The sequence below is a fragment of the Cebidichthys violaceus genome, unplaced genomic scaffold, assembly GCF_023349555.1.
Source record: "Cebidichthys violaceus isolate CVI_PGR_0920_01 unplaced genomic scaffold, fCebVio1.0.p SCAF_13, whole genome shotgun sequence".
NCBI classification, from domain to species: domain Eukaryota; kingdom Metazoa; phylum Chordata; class Actinopteri; order Perciformes; family Stichaeidae; genus Cebidichthys; species Cebidichthys violaceus.
The window spans coordinates 1,880,909-1,902,435 of NW_027176296.1; the positions used below are offsets into that span (position 1 = coordinate 1,880,909).

The following is a 21,527-nucleotide window of genomic DNA, read 5'->3' on the forward strand; positions in this document are numbered from 1 at the left end:
GGTGTTGTGACAGAAAGAAGCCAACCACACTGCGTGCTGCCTCTGCATGCACACTGCAGGTTATTTGAGCATCTATTGGATTGCTAGTGAATACATATGATAAAGGATGGAAATAGTCGGTGTCCTTTATGTTTTCAGTGTTGAAATTCACTAAACGGTTTAGGAACACCCGAACAATGATGCATTCGCTGGTTAGCTGCCAGCCACTCCACTCCTCGCTGTCCTGCTGCGAGGACTTACTTTAATGCTTGTGTTTGTTTGTGTGTGCCTCTGTGATTGAGTGATTACATGTTTACTTGCATTTGTGTGCACATGCGTGTACAACTGTGTGGAGCGTTGGCGTTCCCCACCCATCCGTGCAGATTCCAGGCGGCCAGGCAGTCTGGCGGTAGCTCCCTGCTGTTAGCTGCTCCGTAGCAGGCTGGAAATGGTTGGTGGAATCCCCTCCTGGAGCTTTCCTGATGCTGCAGGCAGATGCCTGCCTCCGTCTCCCCTCATCTCATCGCTCACCTGGGGACTGTTGCCAGCCAGCGAGCCTCGATCCCACCCTCTTTCCTCCAGCCTGAAGGCCCTCAGCCTTGCCAAAGAGGGAGTGAGAGTGGGGGTGGGCAGATACACCAATACCAGCCTAAGCTCTGCATGCATACAACATACATGCTCATGAAAGTGCATACACACAAGTAAAAACATTATTCACGCAGCAGCAGCGTCCATGGCTGCAAGTTTGGCCCCGTTTGGCTGCCTGGACTACTCCATGAGTGCCAAGTGTCTCGGTACCATTAAGCACCAGCCAGCCCATCTCGATTGCCCTGCATGAGTGCTCTTCGCCAGCACACTTCATTGTCAGCTAACCCTCTGGTAGCTGCGCTTGTCGAACCTCACATTTCTTGTTGAAGATGAGGGAGCGGGGTGAGGAAGGTGATGGGAAAGTGGGAGGCGAGGGTGGAAGAAGAGCGTTACAAGCGGCAGGCTCTCAGCTCTCTGCACCCATCTGGAATTTTCATGTCAGTTTAAATTGAATCCATGCGCCTGTGAACGGTTACAGTTTGAAATGTTTGCTAAAATATTTAATTCATCGGGATACTGTACACTACTGGGTAATTTAGAATACCGTTTATGGCCCTTCTTGGTTTATTGGATAAATAAAGCTACATGCATTATTTCTCTTCAGCTGATTCCATTAATTAGTTTTGCCACATGTTCTCTTTCTCTTTGTTATTCGTGGTCTCTTTTGTGTATTCACTACTTAATAAAGAGGACAAGCCACAAATAATGATTTTGTGAGGTATATTTAAACTGCCAAACTTAATAACACCTGATGTCAGCTGAGAGTCAGGGAGGAGGAGGAGGGGGAGGAGAGGAGGGTTAGTTAAAAATAGCAGTAGTCTCTCCAGGATGGCAGGTTTTTAATTAACAATAGAGAGCGTCTGATAATCCACAGTTAATCCAGAGGAGAAGAGGGAGGAGAGGAGAGAAGAAGAGAAAATCATCAGCTGTTTGATGTTAGGACTACAAGTCCCTCCTGGCCCTTCCACTGCTCGCAGCTGAGCTCTTCTGCGCTGTGATATCCATAGCCCAAATGTATTTATTTTGTGAAACAGCCATGCTCCATATTTTGTGATTCACTTTGTCTCTGACTAACCGCTGTCTGTTCCCATTAGCGTGAATGTGTGCATGCTGCTCTTCTTAAACTGACTGGGATTCTCTTTGCGCTTGTGTGTGGCGTTAGTGGATCGGGGCTGTTTGTTGAAAAGTAGCCGACTGAAGGCCCTGATGGCTGGAGGCGTCTGCTTAAAGTCCTACGCCTGTTGAAAGGCTTGATCTGTCGGGGAAACACTGGGAGATGTCAGGCCTGTTTCACACTCAAAGGGAGTGTGCTATCTAAGACAATTTAAGCTTCGAGGGAAATGGGGGTGGTATTTTTTCTCTCTCTTTTTGTACAGATGCAAAGACAGTAACAAATATGCTGTTTGTACGCACTGTGATACTTATATGCTGGGGCCTGGTTGAATTTTATTTTCATAGTTCATGGAGAATTTGATACTAATGTATGACATATTTTAGGCATTCAGTCAGTGACGCTTCTATCTTGAGCATTTAAAAAAAAAAGTATTACAAGAGTAAATTCCCTTCAGCTCCGAGATCACCAATAACAAGCAACCAATATTGAGGAGTGCAAGGATCAGAGTCTACACATTCCCTATTTAGAAGGTTATTATCATGACATGAAATATCAGGTGGAGATGTTTTCTTTTTATTTGCCCTGGATTATCTCTTGAATGATAATTTGCTGATCTTTTAAGTAATTGAATAGCGAGTAGTAAAAAGGGTCTCTGTGAGGGTACAGAGTACTGATCTGGAAAGAGGCTGTCTCATCCATCACATGTTGTAGAGTGCAAATCTGCTATGCTGTGGCAACTGAGCAGGCTTCACATGGTTGACAAAAGTCACACCAAGACTCTTGGCGCTCCAGGCAGGAGTCACTGTGATCTTGTCAGTAGTGATGAAGAGATGTTGCAAAGGATTTTTTGAGGAAAAAATGTATGATGCCCTCGAGGGTGACTACGGACGGGAGCAAGGCCTGGGTATTATTTTCAGTTTTAGGAACAAAGGCATTGAACTCTGGTCATCGAATAACAACGTCGTCTAAATGTAACTTTAGCCTCTTTTTCTTTGACTACCAGGCAGCAACTATCAGGTGTGAAAAGTGAAGCCAGTGCTCAAGTGCCTTGAACTTGCATTCTTTCTAATGGCCAGCAGGGGGTTGCAAAAATAAGTCTGATTGTATAGAAGCCTTTGAGACTTCATTTATTACCTCAGTAAACATTGTAAACATTAGTTTATGGTTTCAATTGCTAGTTTCAAGTCTTCTTCAATACAGCATGATGTTGATTTGTAAATTATGGTCCCATATAGAGTAAAATAGACAATAAGCAGAGTATGCTTTAGGGCGTTGCTACCTTGTGATTGACAAGTCGCTACCACATAATTTTACGGTCTGGGAGTTTTCCGTGTTTTCATCTAGAACTTTAACGCTTTCACAGTGTGTTTTCAACTAACATTTTGGTCGCCTAAAAATGTCTGTCTAGCTCCACTCTCTCGTGTCACTTCTAGTTGCAAAAAACTAAGATGGTGACCGTCACAATGCTTGAGTCTTCAAAACAGCAGTCCACAAACCAATGGGTGTATACAGTCTATGTAGACTACCATCAATTGCAAAAACATAATACAAGTTGCCAAGTTTGAGAGAGAGAGAGAGAGAGCGAGAGAGAGTAGAACTACTAGTCAATATGAAATATGGTACCGCATTCCAAAATTAAAAGGACAAAGTGTATCTCTTCTAATAATGAGGGGTGTCTCTCTGTCTCCCCTCAGATCTTTTAGTATGGATGATGAGTATAAATTAAGATGTTGTCTTGCTGTCAGTGAGCAATTTGTAGAAACAAAACAACTGAATGGAGAAAACATTTTAAAAGTTTATCTTTCCCTCTTTCTGTCATTTCAGGGCAGAGTCTGGGCTACGGCTTTGTCAACTACATCGATCCAAAGGACGCAGAGAAAGCCATCAACACGTTAAATGGACTCAGACTTCAGACCAAAACGATCAAGGTAACTGACACCATGTACAACTGCTAAACACCTCTGATTGTAACACACCATAGTTGCTTCCATTACAAATGCACAGTATCTTTCAACAGCTAAATATTTGAAAAGCATTGCTGCAAAATATTAAATGAATTGCTTGATAATTGATAATTTGCGGAGATCATGCATAACTTAAGTTATAAGGCTGCTTTCCTCTTTCTCAAAGGCCCTTTAGATAGTGATTCTGTTTGTAAATGAGCTGGAGGCAAAGATAGGCTTAACATGCATGAGCTTCAAAAAGTAAAAAAATACCATTCAAATCAAAGAGACACATTAAAAAGCTTGTGACTTGTGATATGCTAATTACTTTCTAAATGTCAAAATGTAAAGGTGAAACTATAGATAGAGAGTGAAAAGGGAAGAAACGCAGCAATCACTGCATATTTTCCAAAATGATTGAGGGTTCTGTTATTGAATTTGAATGGCATGACTAATGTGCAGGCTTGCCGAGAGTTGTCAGGTAAGAAAGATAAATCCCTTCTCCAAACATGTTAAACATCTTTTAAAGGTTAAAAAGTAAACATAATTACAAGCAGTTGTTCTTGCCTTCGTATAAAATCAACACATATCAGATTTCACGCTGATCTTGTTTTCTCCTCTCTTATATCCTCTACTATCGTCCCTCCTGTGCCTGCCGATATGTTGTTGCTTTTAAACTGGGCAGTAATCTGTTGCTCTGTGGTAATCCCTGGATTCTCGCTTTCTGTCATTTGATCTAATCTAATCTAATCTGATCTATTAGGGTGGGATTATCTTGTAGTTGCGAATAGGCAATCCCTGTGAGAATCCCTCTATTCCCCAGACAATGCACGCTGCCCGGCCCGGCCCTGGGTCAGCACAGCATCCTGGCTCTTGTCTAATTTATGCCACAGAAAAAAAAGAAGAGAGATATGTGATCCTGCATGTGTTGTATTAGTGAATACAAGTGTGAACATTTTGGATTGTTTGAGGTGGGATGTGTGGTTTTGATGGGTTGATCAGTGCGTTTATTGTCCACATGTATGATTCGGTCATTGCGATCAGCAAACCAGGGCTCTCCCTAAGCAACTATTACCAGTGTATGACCCGAAAGACCGGTGCGCTTGCTTGTGTATGTGAGAGCGCACACATCGGCATTACAGGAGCACTGTTCTTGATAATAAGACCGGTACAATACAAGCAAGCAACTCAGCCAACGTGGAGACTTAAGTGAAAGTAGGATTTTCAAATATACAGTGGACAATGTTGAAGGCCATTTACGTAGCGTGGAATTCATGAGGTCTTTAATTGAGTGTAGCAGGCAGAGTTCACAGATTTTCACTCACACTCTCATGACACAAGAGGTTGCCTCAAGTTGTTCCTCAGATAAAGGCGGTCTTCGTAATGACAGAAGACAACTCTGCATCTCCGTCTGGTGCCATCGCTCTTTCACGCTTCATTTCCTCTCTCCCACTACCCTCTTTCCTTGCTTTCTCCCTCCACAACAGACGGAAATACCCTAAAGGTAACAAGGTAAATTAAAAGGCAGCACGGTAATTCTAAAATTAAGCTTGGCGCTCTTTCATGTCACACCCTTCCCACTCTCTGCCGTGACACTTGTGAGGAAACGCTTGGCCCAGAGATTCACATGCTCTCAGGCGATGTAGTGTCTTTGAGTTGGTTTCGCTGCTGCGGTTTCCTCCGCCATGACACCTCAGATTTTGTCAGCAGTGGCTGCGATGCTGCTTTCCCTCTGAGGTGTGAGGGGAAGCAGCATGCCAAAGGTGAGAGGAGCTCACAGTGACATGCATGTACATAATCTCACACACTTTTTCAAACTTTTCTGCACACACAGACACACACACGCTCCCGTTTCACACGCGCACCACACCGCACTCGTACACAATAGCGCTCACAGCTTGAGGAGGTGTTGATGGATTAGACATCTGGAGTTGGCTGACAAAGAGAGAAAATGAGGGAGAGCTGCACAGAGGAGAAAAAGAGGAGCAAAAAGCGGCAGAATCTGGAAGAGAGAGAAAGGTTTAGTGAAGCAGCGTGCAGGAAGGAAGCAGAGGGAAAAGATCCAGGCAGCAAAGGAGAGAGATGCAGAGAGGAAGAGGAAGAGGAAGACATAGGAGCTGAGCAGAGAGGCCAAAGAGAAAGGATGTGTGAAAGGAAAGTGAGACATGGGGAGAGCCAGATGTTTCCAATCCCATTCTCCCACCGTTAGAGTGCAGCAGGATTTCCATGCTGTTGCTCAAGGATGTGACTGCATATCCACCATATTTGCCTTACTTTAACCTTATTTGATGGCTTATGTCTCCACATGTCAGAGGTAATGAAAGCACTGCAAAGGAAAGCTGCTCCAGTCAGCAGCAGTTGTAATGGGATTTAGGCAACTTTCGCTTGAGCAAAATCGTTGGGATGCTGGGGACAACGTTTGACAAGTGAAAGTTCACTGGTAGACAGCTGCTGCTGGGAGCCGCACACAGCACAATATAACCAGTTATCCAGTTCTCGCCATCTGCACCATTAGAGAGGACATTCATCCACAGTATACTCTAAGAAGAAGATTGTGTGTGTGTGTGTGTGTGTGTGTGTGTGTGTGTGTGTGTGTGCGTGCGCGCGCGTGCGTGCGTGCGTGCGTGCATGCATGCATGCGTGCGTGATTATGGACATGTGCATGGGGATAAGTGTTTCTGTACGTGTGTGGAAATGAGGAGGAGCAGTAGCTTGTGACAATGAGTGAAATTGTGTGGGTGAGTAGTAACATGAGGAAGTCTTTTTACTCCCTCTGTGAGATTGCTGTCCAGGCGAGTGTTTGCACGGTAATGGATTTGATGTGCTTGTGTTAGTTTTTGTGAGTGTGTGTATGGTTGCATGGGCTTTCACAGCATACTGTAGGTAAGAAAAATCAGAAGGGACACAGCGGAAAACGATTTACTCCCAGTTCTAATCTTTGAGAAATGCAGGGCAGATGCTCTGCAGTAGAGAGCATGTTGAAGGTTTTGCTTGTGTTGTTTACCTTCTTAACGTAACTAAACTGATGATTTACTCTGCAGGATTTGCAAGACTAAAGGGCACTTGGTCAAAATCTTAAAGGCTTTTGGTTACTTACTATTAGGCTCATTGCTAATGTTTAAATGAAATAGCCAACTGAAAAAAGACATCTGCAAACACAATATATGAACTCTTACCTTTTTTTTTCTCCGCTCTTTGACCAAAAAGTCTCTTAATTCACCCAGTTGATTCAACCATACTGAGTTAGAGCCCTAATACTATTAATCCTGTTCCCCTGGCTGCCAGAGCTGTCCTTTCAAAGTAAAGCACCTGTTGTTTCTACTCAAGGGAACAAAGTTTCCTCTGCCTCCCCCAGCAGACGACTCAAGTGTTATCTCTCCAGTGTTCTAAGCAGCTAAATCTTTTCCTGACAACGATAATCCCCACGGCAAGGTGTGCTCAGAAAACACAGTCACATTTTTCTCCCTGTGGATCCAATGACCCGCACCCCTGCCCATCCAAAACACACTCATCCAAAATCCTTGTACCTCTCACGCTTTAATGTTTTTTTTAGATTTAAATCCCCCCCAGGAAGTTAATGACTTATACAGTACTGGAGCTCTAATTTATTTACACAAGCCCTCTAACTCCACATCTTTTCCTACAGGTGTCATATGCACGACCCAGCTCAGCCTCCATCCGTGATGCCAACCTGTATGTGAGCGGCCTGCCCAAGACTATGACTCAGAAGGAGCTGGAGCAGCTCTTCTCCCAGTACGGACGCATCATCACCTCTCGCATCCTCGTCGACCAGGTCACAGGTATCCATGGGGCAGCGCCTCCTCTCTCTTCACACTTATACACAGACTCACGTGATCAGCCAGGCACCGAGCGTTTAAAAAAAAAACAACAACACTCGTGTTTCCAGAATCCTTAAATACACTTATGCACATCTAAATCAATAAATATGCTGTGTGCTGCACAAAAGAGAAGATATTGTTTCTGCCTGTTGCTCAAGTAGCAACATACTTTCTTCAGCCAACAAAGATGGCAGCTGTACGTGACATATATTCCATTACATTACAGTCAATTAGCAGACAAGCGACTTACAATTCAGTATCTATACACCGTAAGCACAGCTACGGGAGCGATTTTGGGGTTAAGTGTCTTGCTCAAGGACACATTGACATGAGACTAGCGGAGCTGGAGCCGGGGATCAAACCGACGACCCTCTGATTGTAAGGCAGCCCTGCTCTCCACTTAGCCATCCCATATTTCTCTGCACTTGCCTCTGAAACTGTAAACAAGTAATCTCAAGTGTAACAATGTAACCGTAGCACTGTGTATCATTCACATCCACACTCAATGTGTTAATTCTACGGAGTACTGGACCTTTCGTCACCTTTGCATAAAAGGAGTGTAAGCAAATGACTTAATGAGCATGAAACGCATGTGAAATTTGACAGAAAACGACCTACTGAAAACATTTGCTCTGTGTGCGGCAACACATTGTGATAAAGTGCAGGGAGGCAGAAGTACTTCAACAAAGGATATCCAACCTCTGTAGATAGTTACAAATTCACAGACCATAGTCAACCAAAATGAAAACGATATGTACCAGCATCCAAAAATATTTGTTCTAATATTGTAAAAAAAAAAAAAAGTCCACCTTATCGCCCAGCCCTGTTGTCCACCAAGCATTGACTAGTGAGTGAGTGACCCCAATAGCAGATTTTACGACCACGGCCACAGCTCCGGGCGCTGTCGTAAAAACAGTGATTACATGAGATACACAAGCTGTGCAATATACATGCTCAATTACACATTCCACTACATCCAAAACACAGGAATGAATCACATCAGTCCATTTTACTGCAGAAGAAGCCCTCCAGCGTGTCTCTTAGATCCATTTCAGGGGTGGTGTGTGCCTACAGGCTGCAACCTGCTCCAGTGTTATGTGCAATGTGTACTGATGAAGCAGAAAGGGAGCAGCATGCTGTAAGCCACACTCATTTGCCTAAGCAGAATAAATCACTGCTGGCGGTGAAGTGCACGCCTGTCTGTACACACTGAGACAGGAGGAGGAGAGAGGGCGAGAGGAGAGGGGAAAGCAGAGGAAAGGAAAACAAAGGAGAGGAAAAAAGGAGACAGGGGGTGTGCAGACAGGGGAGAGGGGGTGGTGGAAAGAAAAGCAAGTAACAGAGGGCGTAGATGAGCAGAGACGTGGGAAGGAAAGGAAATGAAAAGAGGGAGGAAGCAAAGGGAGAGCTAGGGAGGGCTCCAGCGGAAGTGGCTATTTCTACCCTCATCAACTCACATGTAGATGAAGTGTGCTCATCTCCAGCAGATCTGTCTTTGCAAACAGCCCCGTCGTGCCACCATGCTACATAGACCCAGGGGACTCCCTGCAAAGCGATATAGTCACGCAACACACAGCAAGGCCACCGAAAACATATGTGTTCAACCACAGCCACATGCACATCTCTTCCCAGCTCAGGCCACATGCCATGAACAAAACAAATCTCAACACGGGTGGCGCTGGCCACAGGAAGGCAATGTTGCCATGCATTTGCCATACAGTAGGTTGGGTTCACAAGAGACTGAATAAATAATTTTGTTCATTCTTGACTGGCACAAGGTCAGTTTTAAAGTGAGAGCGTTCTCATGAGCATGTTCAGATAAAGTGCTGCATTGGTTTTACTTCTACCATTGGGGATAAGATGAGCACCCAGATCAAAAGGAAATGCTCAGTTGAGGGAATTAATGTCAAGTTGAGTTAATTGTTCCTTCTTTCATCCTGAGATTTAACCTGGGCTTGGATAAACAAATTGGTTTAACAGCAAAATCAAATATGTACAATGATGTATTCCACACTGTTATATTTTCAAGACATTTTCAAATCATTTAAGGATTAGGGGAAACCCTGTTTCTTTCTCGCGTACAGCACACGGCCAATTGTTTGATGCCACTTAAAATTCAAACTTGACTAATTTACTCTAAATTACTCACCAGCTTCCAACCCAACTTCTTTCATCGAATGGTGCTAGTGAAACGTGCTATCGGCTGGCCTTAAAGTACAACAGTTGGTGACGTCACCTGACCTAAAAAGTTTGAACTACAGCTATCATTACCAGACATCCAGTTTTTCTCTTGCAGCATGCAGTCAGTGGATTTATCACCGGTCACTTCTTTTATACTTAGAGCAGGAGGTGTTTTCACACTGAGCCTGCACACACCCTCAACTACAGTAATTGCTGTCCTCACTATCACCCTACCTACTGTACCTGCTTTAAAACTGAAATACATGCACACACACAGAGATGCAAAGATAATAATAAGAGATGTTCTGCAAGGTGTCCCCAGAGGGTTAAGGATCAGCAGGAGAAATGTTAATGATCAATTAGATGTTAGAGTTGCTGGTGATTAAAAACATGGAGGACTTTAGAAGGGCCCTGAGAGCAGTCTGCAGACATCATTGACTCATCTTTTTCTTCTCTCAGTTACTGTACAGGCATACGCACGCAAGACACATACACACACACACACACACACACACACACACACACACACACACCCACACACTCGCTGCCATTAAGAGAGAAATGGGCTGCAAATTAAAACTCTCCTGTGACTGCCAAAAATGTAAGTACAGAACAGGAAAGTAGAGGCAGAAAAAAAGATGGAGAAAGAGGGAGACACAGACATACTGTGTCAGACTGGTTTGTGGTCCAAAAACGTGTGTATTGTCCAGTATTTTTTTTTGTACATACAGTTTGTTGTTTTTATGACGTCAGTATGGTGCCTTGGAGTCGTGTCACAGGTCATCAGTAACTCACCAGTGCCCCCATGTTTATTGAATTAGGAACCTAATCAGTGCCTGGAATCCAATTTACTCAGCAATGCACTGTTTCTACTGAAGTAGGGACTGATTTGAGACACACCCTAACGTTGTCCACAGAACTAGAGGGCCGTAGAGACGAGCGATGCGCAGACCGAAAATACATAGGAAACGCAATGCTACATGAAGTTGTTGAAGGAGCCGATGTTCTCCAGTGACCATCGGCAGATGGGCCGATGATCCCCAGTTCCAGCTCTGCTAAATTGAGAACATGAAGTCTGTTCTCTAAATGACCTCCTCATCAACAGGATGCACCCTGCAGTCACTCTTCTGTTCATAAAGACAAGAGGGAACTTTAGAAACATCGCTGTTAGCATCATTTACAGTCAGAAGCAGCAGAAATAAAGTCTACTAAAACCACCAAATTGCCCCAGAGACTCAGAGAGTGAACACAAAATTGACTTGACAAGGATATTTCTCCATGTCTTCCTCCATCCCATCGCTTTCCTCTCTGCCTTCCCCGTCTATTGATTCCTTCTGGATGGATAAGCATATTTTGTCTCTTTATCAGTGCAAATAGCACCGGCCGGATTCTCCCTCCTTCCTTTCTCTCTAACCTTCAGGGACGGCAGCCAGGCCGTGATCTCGTGCTCCGACTGCTGGTTTAAGCTAGCCTCAATTTGAAACAGATATGATATCAGGGACAGCTTTGGATCGATATTTGGCTCTTGCTAGTTCTTCATCCCGGACCTATATGCGGGCAGAGGTCAATGCTTACCTGATCAATGTACAAGTACAAGTACAATCGATCCACATGCTTGGCTTCTACAAATGTTGGTTCTGATGTGAAACCAAATTGCTGCTCAGTTTGTGTCAGGATTGGCTGTGAAAAGACTGATGCTGAGCTCCCTTCATGTGGGATGGAAGGTAGCAATGGGAAAGATTCCCATGGCAACAAGACGCAAGTGTTCATGGCATCATACAACTCAAGATTTTGATTGCCAGTGTTACTAATAAGTGTGTTTTGCCCACTGAATGAATAATTATTTGGCATTGAGCAGTTGTATGATTGTTCCTGATCAAAATAGCGTTAAATTAAGGTTCAGTTACCTTGAAATTTTGCTGGCATGAGGCGTCCATGTTTGAAAGCTTTTCAGACATTTTGGGTATTATTTCTTGCCAAGTTGTATTCTGAAAAAATGTCAAGACTCACTTCGCCTAGACAAGAAACATGATAGTGTTTGAGAAGTTTAATGCTCAAATATGCAGCATTACAAATATGCAGCCAGAAGCACATGATTGGTCTTTTAAAGTTACATTTTTGTTTATGGAGGTATTGAAAGTCCAGTCGTGTCGTGTTTGGTGTGTGTGACTTTGCACATTTTTATTTGGACTTCACAGGAACCGTTGTGTGCCGTTACTGACTCTGTTGAAGGCTATAAAATGTTATGATGTTCACGTGCAACAATAATGGCACCGCTGACAAAATTGTTTGGAGATTGCTTGCTTTGTGACTCACCCCTGTAAAATTTGACCAAAGCTATTTTACTTTAGCACAGCTGAAATGCCACTTTTGCCAAATAACTTGGAGAGGAAGCCAGGAAGCACACAAAGCTGTTATCCCTTGTAATTTGGTATTTTTAGAGGAGGAAAGAGAGAGACACAAACAGATCGGAGAATGGCAAAAGTCTCCCCAGGAACATATAACTGCCCGGTTTCATGTGAGTAGGTTCATAGTCATTCGTGACCGCTATATTCTGCAGCAGCCTGGTGTTGGTTGCATATGATTTACATTATCGGTCATAAAAAGAGCACCCTTTTCTGGCTTTTGTCACGTTAGAGGCTGCAGAATGGACACCTATTTTTGTCCGACTACTTTTACGTGGCTATTGTGATTTCACCAACTGAAGGGAAAAGATTTCATACAGTCTAAAAGCAATGTTGGTCGTGAGTAGTAGTAAAAGCTATTCAATATTCTGCTGGCATTCTCTTTTGTCACACTGAATTTAATGGGACTATTGTTTGGAATATGTTAAATCAAAATTGTTTATTATATTCAGTCTTATTCTGTACCATTTAGTTTGCCCTTACTGGTGTAATCTGCAAAACGATCAGTCCCAAAAATCCTTTGTGTGCGAAACATTGAAAACAGATCAGCACCACCAAAGCTAATTTTCTCTAAAACACCAGCATCTCTCTGTGCTGCCTCATCTGCATGAAACTCCCGTCTCCTTTTGCCTCTCCTTCCACCTTTGTGCCATGCCTGCTGTGCTGGGTACAGAAATACCAAAACAACATGCATTTCAAGGTCAGGGAAATGCCACATCGTAGTGCGGCTTGTTGTTAGTCTTTCCAGAGCCATGAAAGTGGAGCCACACACGTCTCCTCACAAGACTGCTCGGCTTTACAATTTGGCCTTTGTTTTCTTCTTGTACTCCGACCGTTCATGTTTGCACAAATTTATTTTTTAATCTCAAATGAATCACCCTTCCTTTGTACGGTTGGTATGTTCTCTCCTCTCTTGACTTGAATAATGGATGTTCCCCTTCAGACTGACACCACACTGAATCCCTGTTCTCTGCCTGTCCAGCAGCAGAGAACAGAACGGTCAAGGTAATACGAGCAGAGTTGCACTTTCTGGGAGGGACGACTTGTACCATCGTCTCTCTGCCTTTAGTTTATTTCCCCCCAATAATCCAACTGCCTCTGTGGTAGCCGACAAACATGCACGCACAGCCACATTCAGAAATGCACATTGATAGGTGCGCACACGCACATTAGACAGATGGTTGAAGCTCTGCTCTGACAGAGGCTAAAGCACAGGGCACCTCCACTCTTCAAAGTCTCTTCACTTCTCCTCTCGCTGCTTTTTCAAACGCCATCTGTACCCAGGAACACTAATGTTACTTAAAACAAGGACATGGCTCTTGTTTTTTCTCCCCATGATTAGAAGATAGCAGGAATAAGATTTCTTTCTTCCTCTGCCGTATTATCAAGTCTTTCGGAATGGCAAGCCTTATCATTTGATATCGTTGGCACAATATAGCTTCTCAAGTAAAAGATAAAAAGATGGGAGACGGAGCAGCGGAGCGTCTGAAAACATGTTTGCTTACCTATGCATGCATCATTGCACGCGTCTAGCTCGGTGAGTGCATGGGCTTGCCCTGCTTACAATGATACAATGCACTAGATGCATGAAACTGTGTGTGTTTGAGAAAGAGAGACAGAAATGTGTCTTTCGCTACGCAGCAGCCATTGTTTCTCACAACTCTCCTCTCCTCTGGTCTCTCAGAGGAGCAGTCATTTTTCTCAGTCAGTCAGTGTTTGGGGAAATGATAGTAGGTTTTAGAGAAAGATCGGCTATGTTTGGGCAGGAGCAAGCAAGAAAAGCACTGTTTCCTTTCATCATCATCGTCGTCATCATCCTTTTAGCATCACCTCCTCACATTCTCTTCTATCACCTTCTCTCCTTTTGTCCTTTCCTCCCTCTCTCTTCCACTCCCACCTTTTCATTCCTGCCTTGCACTCGTCCCCAGCACTCGCTTCTCGTCTCCCGACTTCTCTCCCTCTGTTTCCCCCTCCCCAGATTGAGGTAGCGTGTTATTAGTAAGGCAGCCAATGTGCCTGTCGGTGTGTGTTAGGGAGAGATAAGCACAGGTAGAGAGAGTTACATAAGCCGCTGTTGATTACTGTGGAGGAAAGGGAGAGCAGAAAAAGAGAGTGAGAAGAAGAGAGGGAGAGAGTGAGAAAGACGGATTGCTGTACCTTAGTAAGTACATTGTGCTCTAATGTTGCCTGTATGGCTGGCTGGCGGTTGATAAGTAGCCGAGGCTTCTGGGGCTGGTTGAAAGGACAGTCATTAGGTGGGACTCCCGAGACTGGCAGCTTGCTTCGTAGATTGCAAGTTTGTTTTTGTTATGTTTAACGGGAGAAAAATAAACTCTCTTCCAGGTTTACAACGTTAATATGGCATGACAGAGTGGTAATAAACAAACAGCGGAATACACTTTGAATAATCTGCTTCATGAATCCACACTACACTCCTTTAATACTAGTTCATTAATTTCATCTGCGAGTACTTTTTCTTTTCGATAAATACCAGGATACGGATAAGTCTGGTGGTCTTCTGGATTTTCATATTTTCAACAAATGCCATGAAAAGAACAAAAGCAACAATACATCGATCCTATTGTTGTCCATGTTGCCAAACCCTGATAGAGCCTGTTCCTCTACACCAGAGACCTCCATTGTTGTGCATTTATCAAAAACACAACAATGAGCCACACCCGTCACACTGGGTGACCTGTTCATTCAGTACCGTGAACATGGGCGTCGTAGTTTATTGTGGAGTCAATCCCACATACACCGTCCTGCTGCTGTAAACATTACCTAGCTCACAAAACATGTATTTTGAAAACAGTGTCCAATCAAAAGCTAAAAATATGAAACTATTAATGTATGAGTCATCTTTAAAGATATACTCTATGTCATCAGTAAGAACAGATGGGCTTAAAGGGGAACTACACCCATTTTACAAATTCGAACATGTTCCTATGGTCCAAGACAGTCCAAAAATACTAGTAGATTAAACAACTCTCTCCCAAATCCCAACACTACAGTGCTAAAACTCGTATAAGTATAAAGTGTGGGCAATGAATTCATAGACAATGAATTGAGAAAGAGGTTATAGATGACACAGAGCACCCAGTGGAATGTTCTGAGTATATGGGTGCTTTTTATGTTTCAGAAGAGTGAACACTACAATAGAGTTAAGCTCATTTGGCTATACAGAAAGCAAACAAATATATTGGCGGTCCATAAAATCACTCTTCCATTCATGGTCTATGGAGCAGCTCCAGACTTTACACCATCACTATGAGAGACATTGTTTCAGTCTTTTTGTGGGATACAGTAGTAAGAAAAGAAAATCTGTAACAAATTGAAAACCAACAAAGATAAAAGTGATGACAATATGCAATCCTGCTGTGTCTTCCAGTCATTTGTATTGTGTTGTTGTTTTGATGTGACAACTTCAGAACACATTAAACATAAATACAGTTATGGAGTATTTCAAACACTAATGTGAAAGCTGGTGAACCTCATGATATAAAGACATTCAGCATTAGCAGTAATGTGAGGAATCATCTTTAGAATCAAAAGTCAAATACATTTTCAATCTCAATTTTAAGTTCAACATTGTTTATTCTACTGTTATACATGATCATAAAGAACTAGTCTCTCCTCATACGGGCTAACAACTATAAGCAACAACGTCGTTATTTGTATGAACACATTGAGACACACATTTTTACAGTATAATAAAGGAAACCAAGCGAGGTATGCAAAGCTAAAATCAAGGGGAAAGACAAATCAGACAAATCAATGATAGTTGCTTTTACATTTTCACAAACTTTGTACACCTCCATATATGTTAGATCACATTCCACTCCACCTTTAGATATTTTTCCTTCACTTTGATCTGTTCCTCCTCTCTAGCGATACAGAACGGAGTAAAGCAGGAGTGTTTCTCAGCACAACCTTCAACTGGGGCTGTCAAAGAACATCCGTTATATTTCATACCTGAAGCAAGTGTTCTTGATAGTGGCTTACTCTTGTTCCTCTTTGAATTCTTAAATAAGTGAATTGTGTTTATAACTCAAGACCGCTCAAGTCTGCGCTGGATACTATAGTGTGTAGACACATATATAGGAGATAATGCACACACACACACACACACACTGTGAAATTATGGGCAATGGCGTCAACTACCACCTCACCTCCTTACAATGCTTATGTGCAAACTCAAGGACAAGAGTAGCTAGTGCACACTTGAACAACAAAAGTACACACATAGAAAGGTTAAATCTCTCCCACATATACACACCCACAATCAGTCACGGAGGATTGCAAATGATCAGGGACACCTCTATTGCTCTTTTCACACTTCATTCTCAATAGCGCCTCTTCAAGTCATCACTTAAGTATGTGTGTGCGTATGTTTGTGTGTGTTTGTGCCGTGCCTTCATCAGTATGCCAAGCATTTGTCCAGAGGCCCTCCAGCCAGAACCAGCTTAGGAGCAGCTCAATGCCAAACAAGTGTGAGGATTAAAGGACGAATACAGTCCTCTCCTCCCTCCTCTCGTCTCAGCGGAGGAAGTGAACGAGCGATGCTCTCCTCTTCCTTAACTACCGCTGAGGTGCCCTTGAGCAAGCCTTTTGGAGTTGCTAAGTGCCTTGCAGCAGTAGACTGTTGTGAAATTGGGCAGATTCCAAATATCAAGGTGAAGCATGGTGTCGGATGAGTTTTAATGCTTATTGCATTTTCAAATCTAAAATAAGTCTTTTACCGATCGCACTTACTGCTCACAAACAGCTCTCCCCAAAGACACAGCACTGACCTCTATTTTACCTCACATACAGCACATGCATGACAACTACAGTAATAAATGAAGAATACCGGAGGAACAGCAATGGTTATTGTTTGCGCTGTGTAGATCCCATTAGAATTGTTATTTTTCTGCTTCTGACAAGCTAATTAAAATGTACAGGTACAGAGTTGGCACAAGAGGAAGTAAGGAAGGGGAAATTGTGGAAGCCTGTCAGGGGAGAAGGAGCCAGATAGGTAAAAAAGAAAGAATAAAACAGAATAATTTACACTGAATAGCAGTTAATGAGATCATCCAACAGGCGGAAGGCAAATGCTTTTGTTTGGGTCTGTGCAGAGCAGAGTGTGGGTGGTCAGTTAAGATTGTTGATTTATTTCACAGTTGCAGTCAGAACCTTGTATATTACACACCTGAACAACAAACTAATTGGTCATCGTTATCAGTTTTTGCCTATTTCCTTCCCTATCGCACCTTAAAGTACTTTACTGCTGCAGGAGGACACTGATCCCTACAGCTTACTGTGAATGTTTTTATTGCAGTGCCTCCAGTATTTGGAAAAAGGCGAGAACATTGCAGAGAAAGTGCAAATGAGTCAAATAGACTTTATGCTGCAAATTATATTTCTAAAGTTTTTACTTTCCGCCAGATTTGTGTTTCAACTTTGTTTTTCTTTCCAATTGAAACAGTTTTTCAAATAATACAAATAACATCAGTAAATTATTTTGGGGGATTAAAAAGTAAAAAAAATAATAAGCTTCACCTGAGATATATAAGAAATGTTTCATCAATGATTGGCTTTCAAAGAGTGGCTTTTTATTTCGACGCCAGGCTGGACAGTAAATAACCTTGCGCTGTCTGTGTCCTGGAGAGAAAAAAAGAACAAAAGGTGGAGTGAGATGGTCGAGGTGCTCCTTCGAATAAGAATTCAGGGGAGCAAGCGCCACAGACAATCCAGCAGGAAGTATAAAAAAAGAGCTGGGTAGAGGGATAGGCATGTACAAAAATGTGGAATAACAATAAGGAGGGTTTTTATGTGTGAGAAAGAGACTGCACACAATGATGCTCAAACACGAAATTCCCCTCTTTCTCACTGCCTCTCTTTTATTCAGACTCCGTCACGCAGACATGCCTGTGTGCACACAGTATTATGTAAATAGTCTCTTCGGCAGAGTGCTGCTGTCACTGGGCGAGCATCCTTTGGGCCATCCAGGCAGCCTCATTAAAACAAGGCACAGCATCCATTAATAGATACCAGTGCGCACATGCACACATACATATATTTATTGTATATACAGTCAGTAACGCACACGGAGCATTCACAGACACCAATAAGTACCTCCCATGGAGCACAGCCTCTGAATGTTCCTCTCAGGTGGCAGTCAAAAAATATCTCCAAGGAAACGGCTCAAATGTCACTGAGAACAATGCATGAAGAGTGTGTGTACGGCTGACTGTGACTGGAGCTAGCGTGAAGGAAGAATGGATTGTGTGGCTTTAACCAGACTCGAGACCAATGCCACAATACAGCCTCACATGCACAGTCTACGGCTCGTGTGTGTGTGTGTGTTGCTATTATACTCTTCATCTCTGTCTTACCTCTTTCTCCAAACCCACTGTAAATCGTACTACTTGGAAAAATAGTGTTTAACATTGTTGGACTGGAAAAACACAAAATTGATCCAAACACGTAGTAGAAATATATGGACCGTTGATGTTGTGTCTAAACCCTGTAAAGTAAAAGGGGCCTGTGTTTGTTTTTGATCTGCTGGCCCCGCAGGTGGCTCCCGAGGTGTGGGCTTCATCCGCTTTGATAAGAGGATAGAGGCGGAGGAGGCCATCAAGGGCCTGAACGGACAGAAGCCAACAGGGGCCGCCGAGCCCATCACGGTCAAGTTCGCCAACAACCCCAGCCAGAAGACCAGCCAAGCCCTCCTGTCACAACTCTACCAGTCCCCCAATCGCCGATACCCAGGCCCCCTCCACCACCAGGCTCAGAGGTTCAGGTGAGTGCTGGGGCGGTGCATAGAGAGGGTCATGGAGGAGCAAGTGGGGCAGGGAAGAGACAGGATAAGGTGGGAAAGGGTTCAGGTAGTGTTTTGAAATGCATACTGGGTAACTGGTTCCAAAGATGTGTAATGCAGAGTTTCCCAACCTTGGGAGCTGACCCAGTGTACGGTTTTCTGATATTTATTTGGTGACCTCATCGAAATTCCTATTTAAAGTGACTGGATTCTATTGTTCTGTAATTTTGAAGGCAGTCCTGCTTGACAAGCAATATGAGCGGCTGATAACGTGTCATAGAGTTGCAAAGTGGGAGGACACATTTCAGGTGTCCCTGGTTCCAGAATTAAAAGTCCCATCCGTGTTCTCCATAAACAATGTCACGTGACTCACTCTTGTGGACGTGAGACTCTTGTGTTTGATGATTGAATGATTGAAAATATCTGGTTCTTTGATAAAATGTTAAAGATTTTGGCTTGTATAAGCTACATTAACCATAAGGTGAGAAGTTAACTATGTCTCCCAAGGTGCACTTTGTTAAATTCAGGGGTTTTTTCAAGCTTAAATATTTAGTTATGTGTGTTATGCTTACTACTACATAATATTAATACGTAATACTTAAAAGTAATGGCTGCAACATAAACCTAAAGCATTGTTACATAAACTGGGAGCCTTTTAATGGGGATCAGAGTGGGAAATATACTTCCAGGAACCAGCTCCTCCTACTTCCCAGCTCTATGCCAGAGACATTATGATGTAACAGAATGAAACACAAAGTACACTATAGGCATAATGTGATGTAGAATAACAATGGGGTCACTGCCCAAAAGGTTGGGAATCTCTAGGTTCAAGTGTTCAAGTTAAGCATGAAGGAAGCAAGTAATACTTATCAGCAAACTTTACAAACAGTACTAGTTTATAGATCATATCATGAATTCTGAAACGAGTGTGTCATCTAATGGGGTCTGATTGATGGCATGATTAACATTTGGAAAACTTCTGTGTGTTTGGTATCATTAAATTACAAACAGGATTCTATATGTGGATATTTAATATCATCAGCCTCAGACTCGATAGCAAATATTCTTGGTTGATGTAACAATAAATGAGTTTAATAAAGGAAACACGTCTGTTCCAAACAACAGGCCCGATTTGGAAAACATTTGCACCAAATGCAATTTGCAATGTTCGAACAGGGGATGTCACACCCGCACAAAGAGCGCATGAGTCACAGCAACGTCAGTGATGCAACTTTTCTCCTGTGAACATTTATTTCAGCAAAGGCTTCCCCCTTTTTGAACAACAGGTGTGAGCTCTGCACCTGGTGCAGGTGTCAATAAATCAGGCCCTGTGAGCGCTCTGTGTGGGTCCACCCGGATCAGAGAGGAACTGTTCATAAGAGACTGTGGGGTTCTGTCGTTCACAACTACGTATTTCCCCTCATTTCATCATGCTGCCATCATGTCATCACACAATATTCCCTGAGTAGCCTGGGCAAACAACATGTATTTGGATTATAATATTGGAACTGTTTATCAAACAAGAGCATCTTTGTCTTTCTGACTTTAAAGCCCTAATTCTGCATGATATGGTCACAGTGATACAATGAACCATCATTTTATTTTTGTAGTTGACCCACTTCAAATACACTGCCAATATAAAAACACATTTGCAGGATTTACAAGACACAATCTATTGTATTGAATACTGCTTAAGTCCCTGCATTAGAAGCGGGAAGTTATTTAAGACTAATGTCTTACATCCAATAAACAAAGGGCAAATTAAAACAACATTTATACAAGGATTTTGGTTTTAACCTTGTTTCAACTTGATGAAATTGAGTGCATATGAAATACCCTGAAGCTGTTTTCTAAAAATGTTTTTTGCCCAGGTGATTTATCTCCACAACAAGCTATCACAATACACCATATACAGTAAATGGCTGACGCACTGTATATATTGCATCCTCCCTGGTCATTTCCAGTCACTCACTAATTACGCAAACAATATATATATATATATATCTTTTTTATGTTTTATATGACACCTACAGATAGTTTGGGCTTACTTTCTTGAGGTCATGTCACCTTTCACCTCAACAAAACACAGAAAAGACAGAAACAGGTGATTGTATGATATTACGCTCCATCATCCGATCCAACGGGAACGTCTCAGAATTGGAGAGAATGTGTGCTTATACAATTTCCTCTCTCTTTCAATAACACTAAGCCGGTCGTGCTGTTTACTCTCTATCAAAGTCAGAGCTTGGAAGGTATTTTTCTTCTGGAGCGGCTTCCCTGGTGTGACACCTGAGCGATGTAGCGTGGCTGTGTGTCTGTGATACGCCAAGCCAATTTACAGGCTCCGCAGGAGAGCTGTCGCTTCTCATCACAACTCACAACCACAGGACACTTCCGCACTGTGTCTCTGTGCTCCTGCTCTCTGCTCCCAAGCCACACCTCAACACTGTAGAAGTTAGAAATGTGCTCGATGTAATAACCCTGAGCTTTTGTTTGTTCTGTTTATCCCTTAAAACGACTAAATTAAATCTAAAGTAAGAAATGTAATAGTGTGTTTTAAATCTAAAACTACTTCTTATAAACAAAAGAAATGAGGCAGAAATGATCTACTGATGTATGCCTGAAACAAAATGAAATGTAAATTAGCGCTGGAAATACAAGCCATTACAGATTGTAAAA

General features: G+C 42.8%; 2 protein-coding genes across 9 annotated transcripts in view; one reads left to right on the forward strand and one right to left on the reverse strand.

Annotated features, from left to right (window-relative positions):
- The window catches only part of agbl4 (AGBL carboxypeptidase 4), a 372,526-nt gene that overhangs the window by 296,603 nt on the left and 54,396 nt on the right, over nucleotides 1-21,527 (reverse strand). The window lies entirely within an intron of this gene.
- Nucleotides 1-21,527, forward strand: part of elavl4 (ELAV like neuron-specific RNA binding protein 4) — a 79,926-nt gene that overhangs the window by 47,953 nt on the left and 10,446 nt on the right. For 5 of the 7 annotated variants that reach the window (XM_068707295.1, XM_068707297.1, XM_068707299.1 and 2 more), the window contains 3 exons: nucleotides 3,506-3,609; nucleotides 7,271-7,423; nucleotides 18,595-18,830. In XM_068707295.1, coding sequence (XP_068563396.1) covers nucleotides 3,506-3,609; nucleotides 7,271-7,423; nucleotides 18,595-18,830 — 493 coding nt within the window. Of the gene's footprint in view, nucleotides 1-3,505; nucleotides 3,610-7,270; nucleotides 7,425-18,594; nucleotides 18,831-21,527 lie in introns of all 7 variants that reach the window. The other 2 variants (XM_068707296.1, XM_068707298.1) reach the window with 1 other exon arrangement.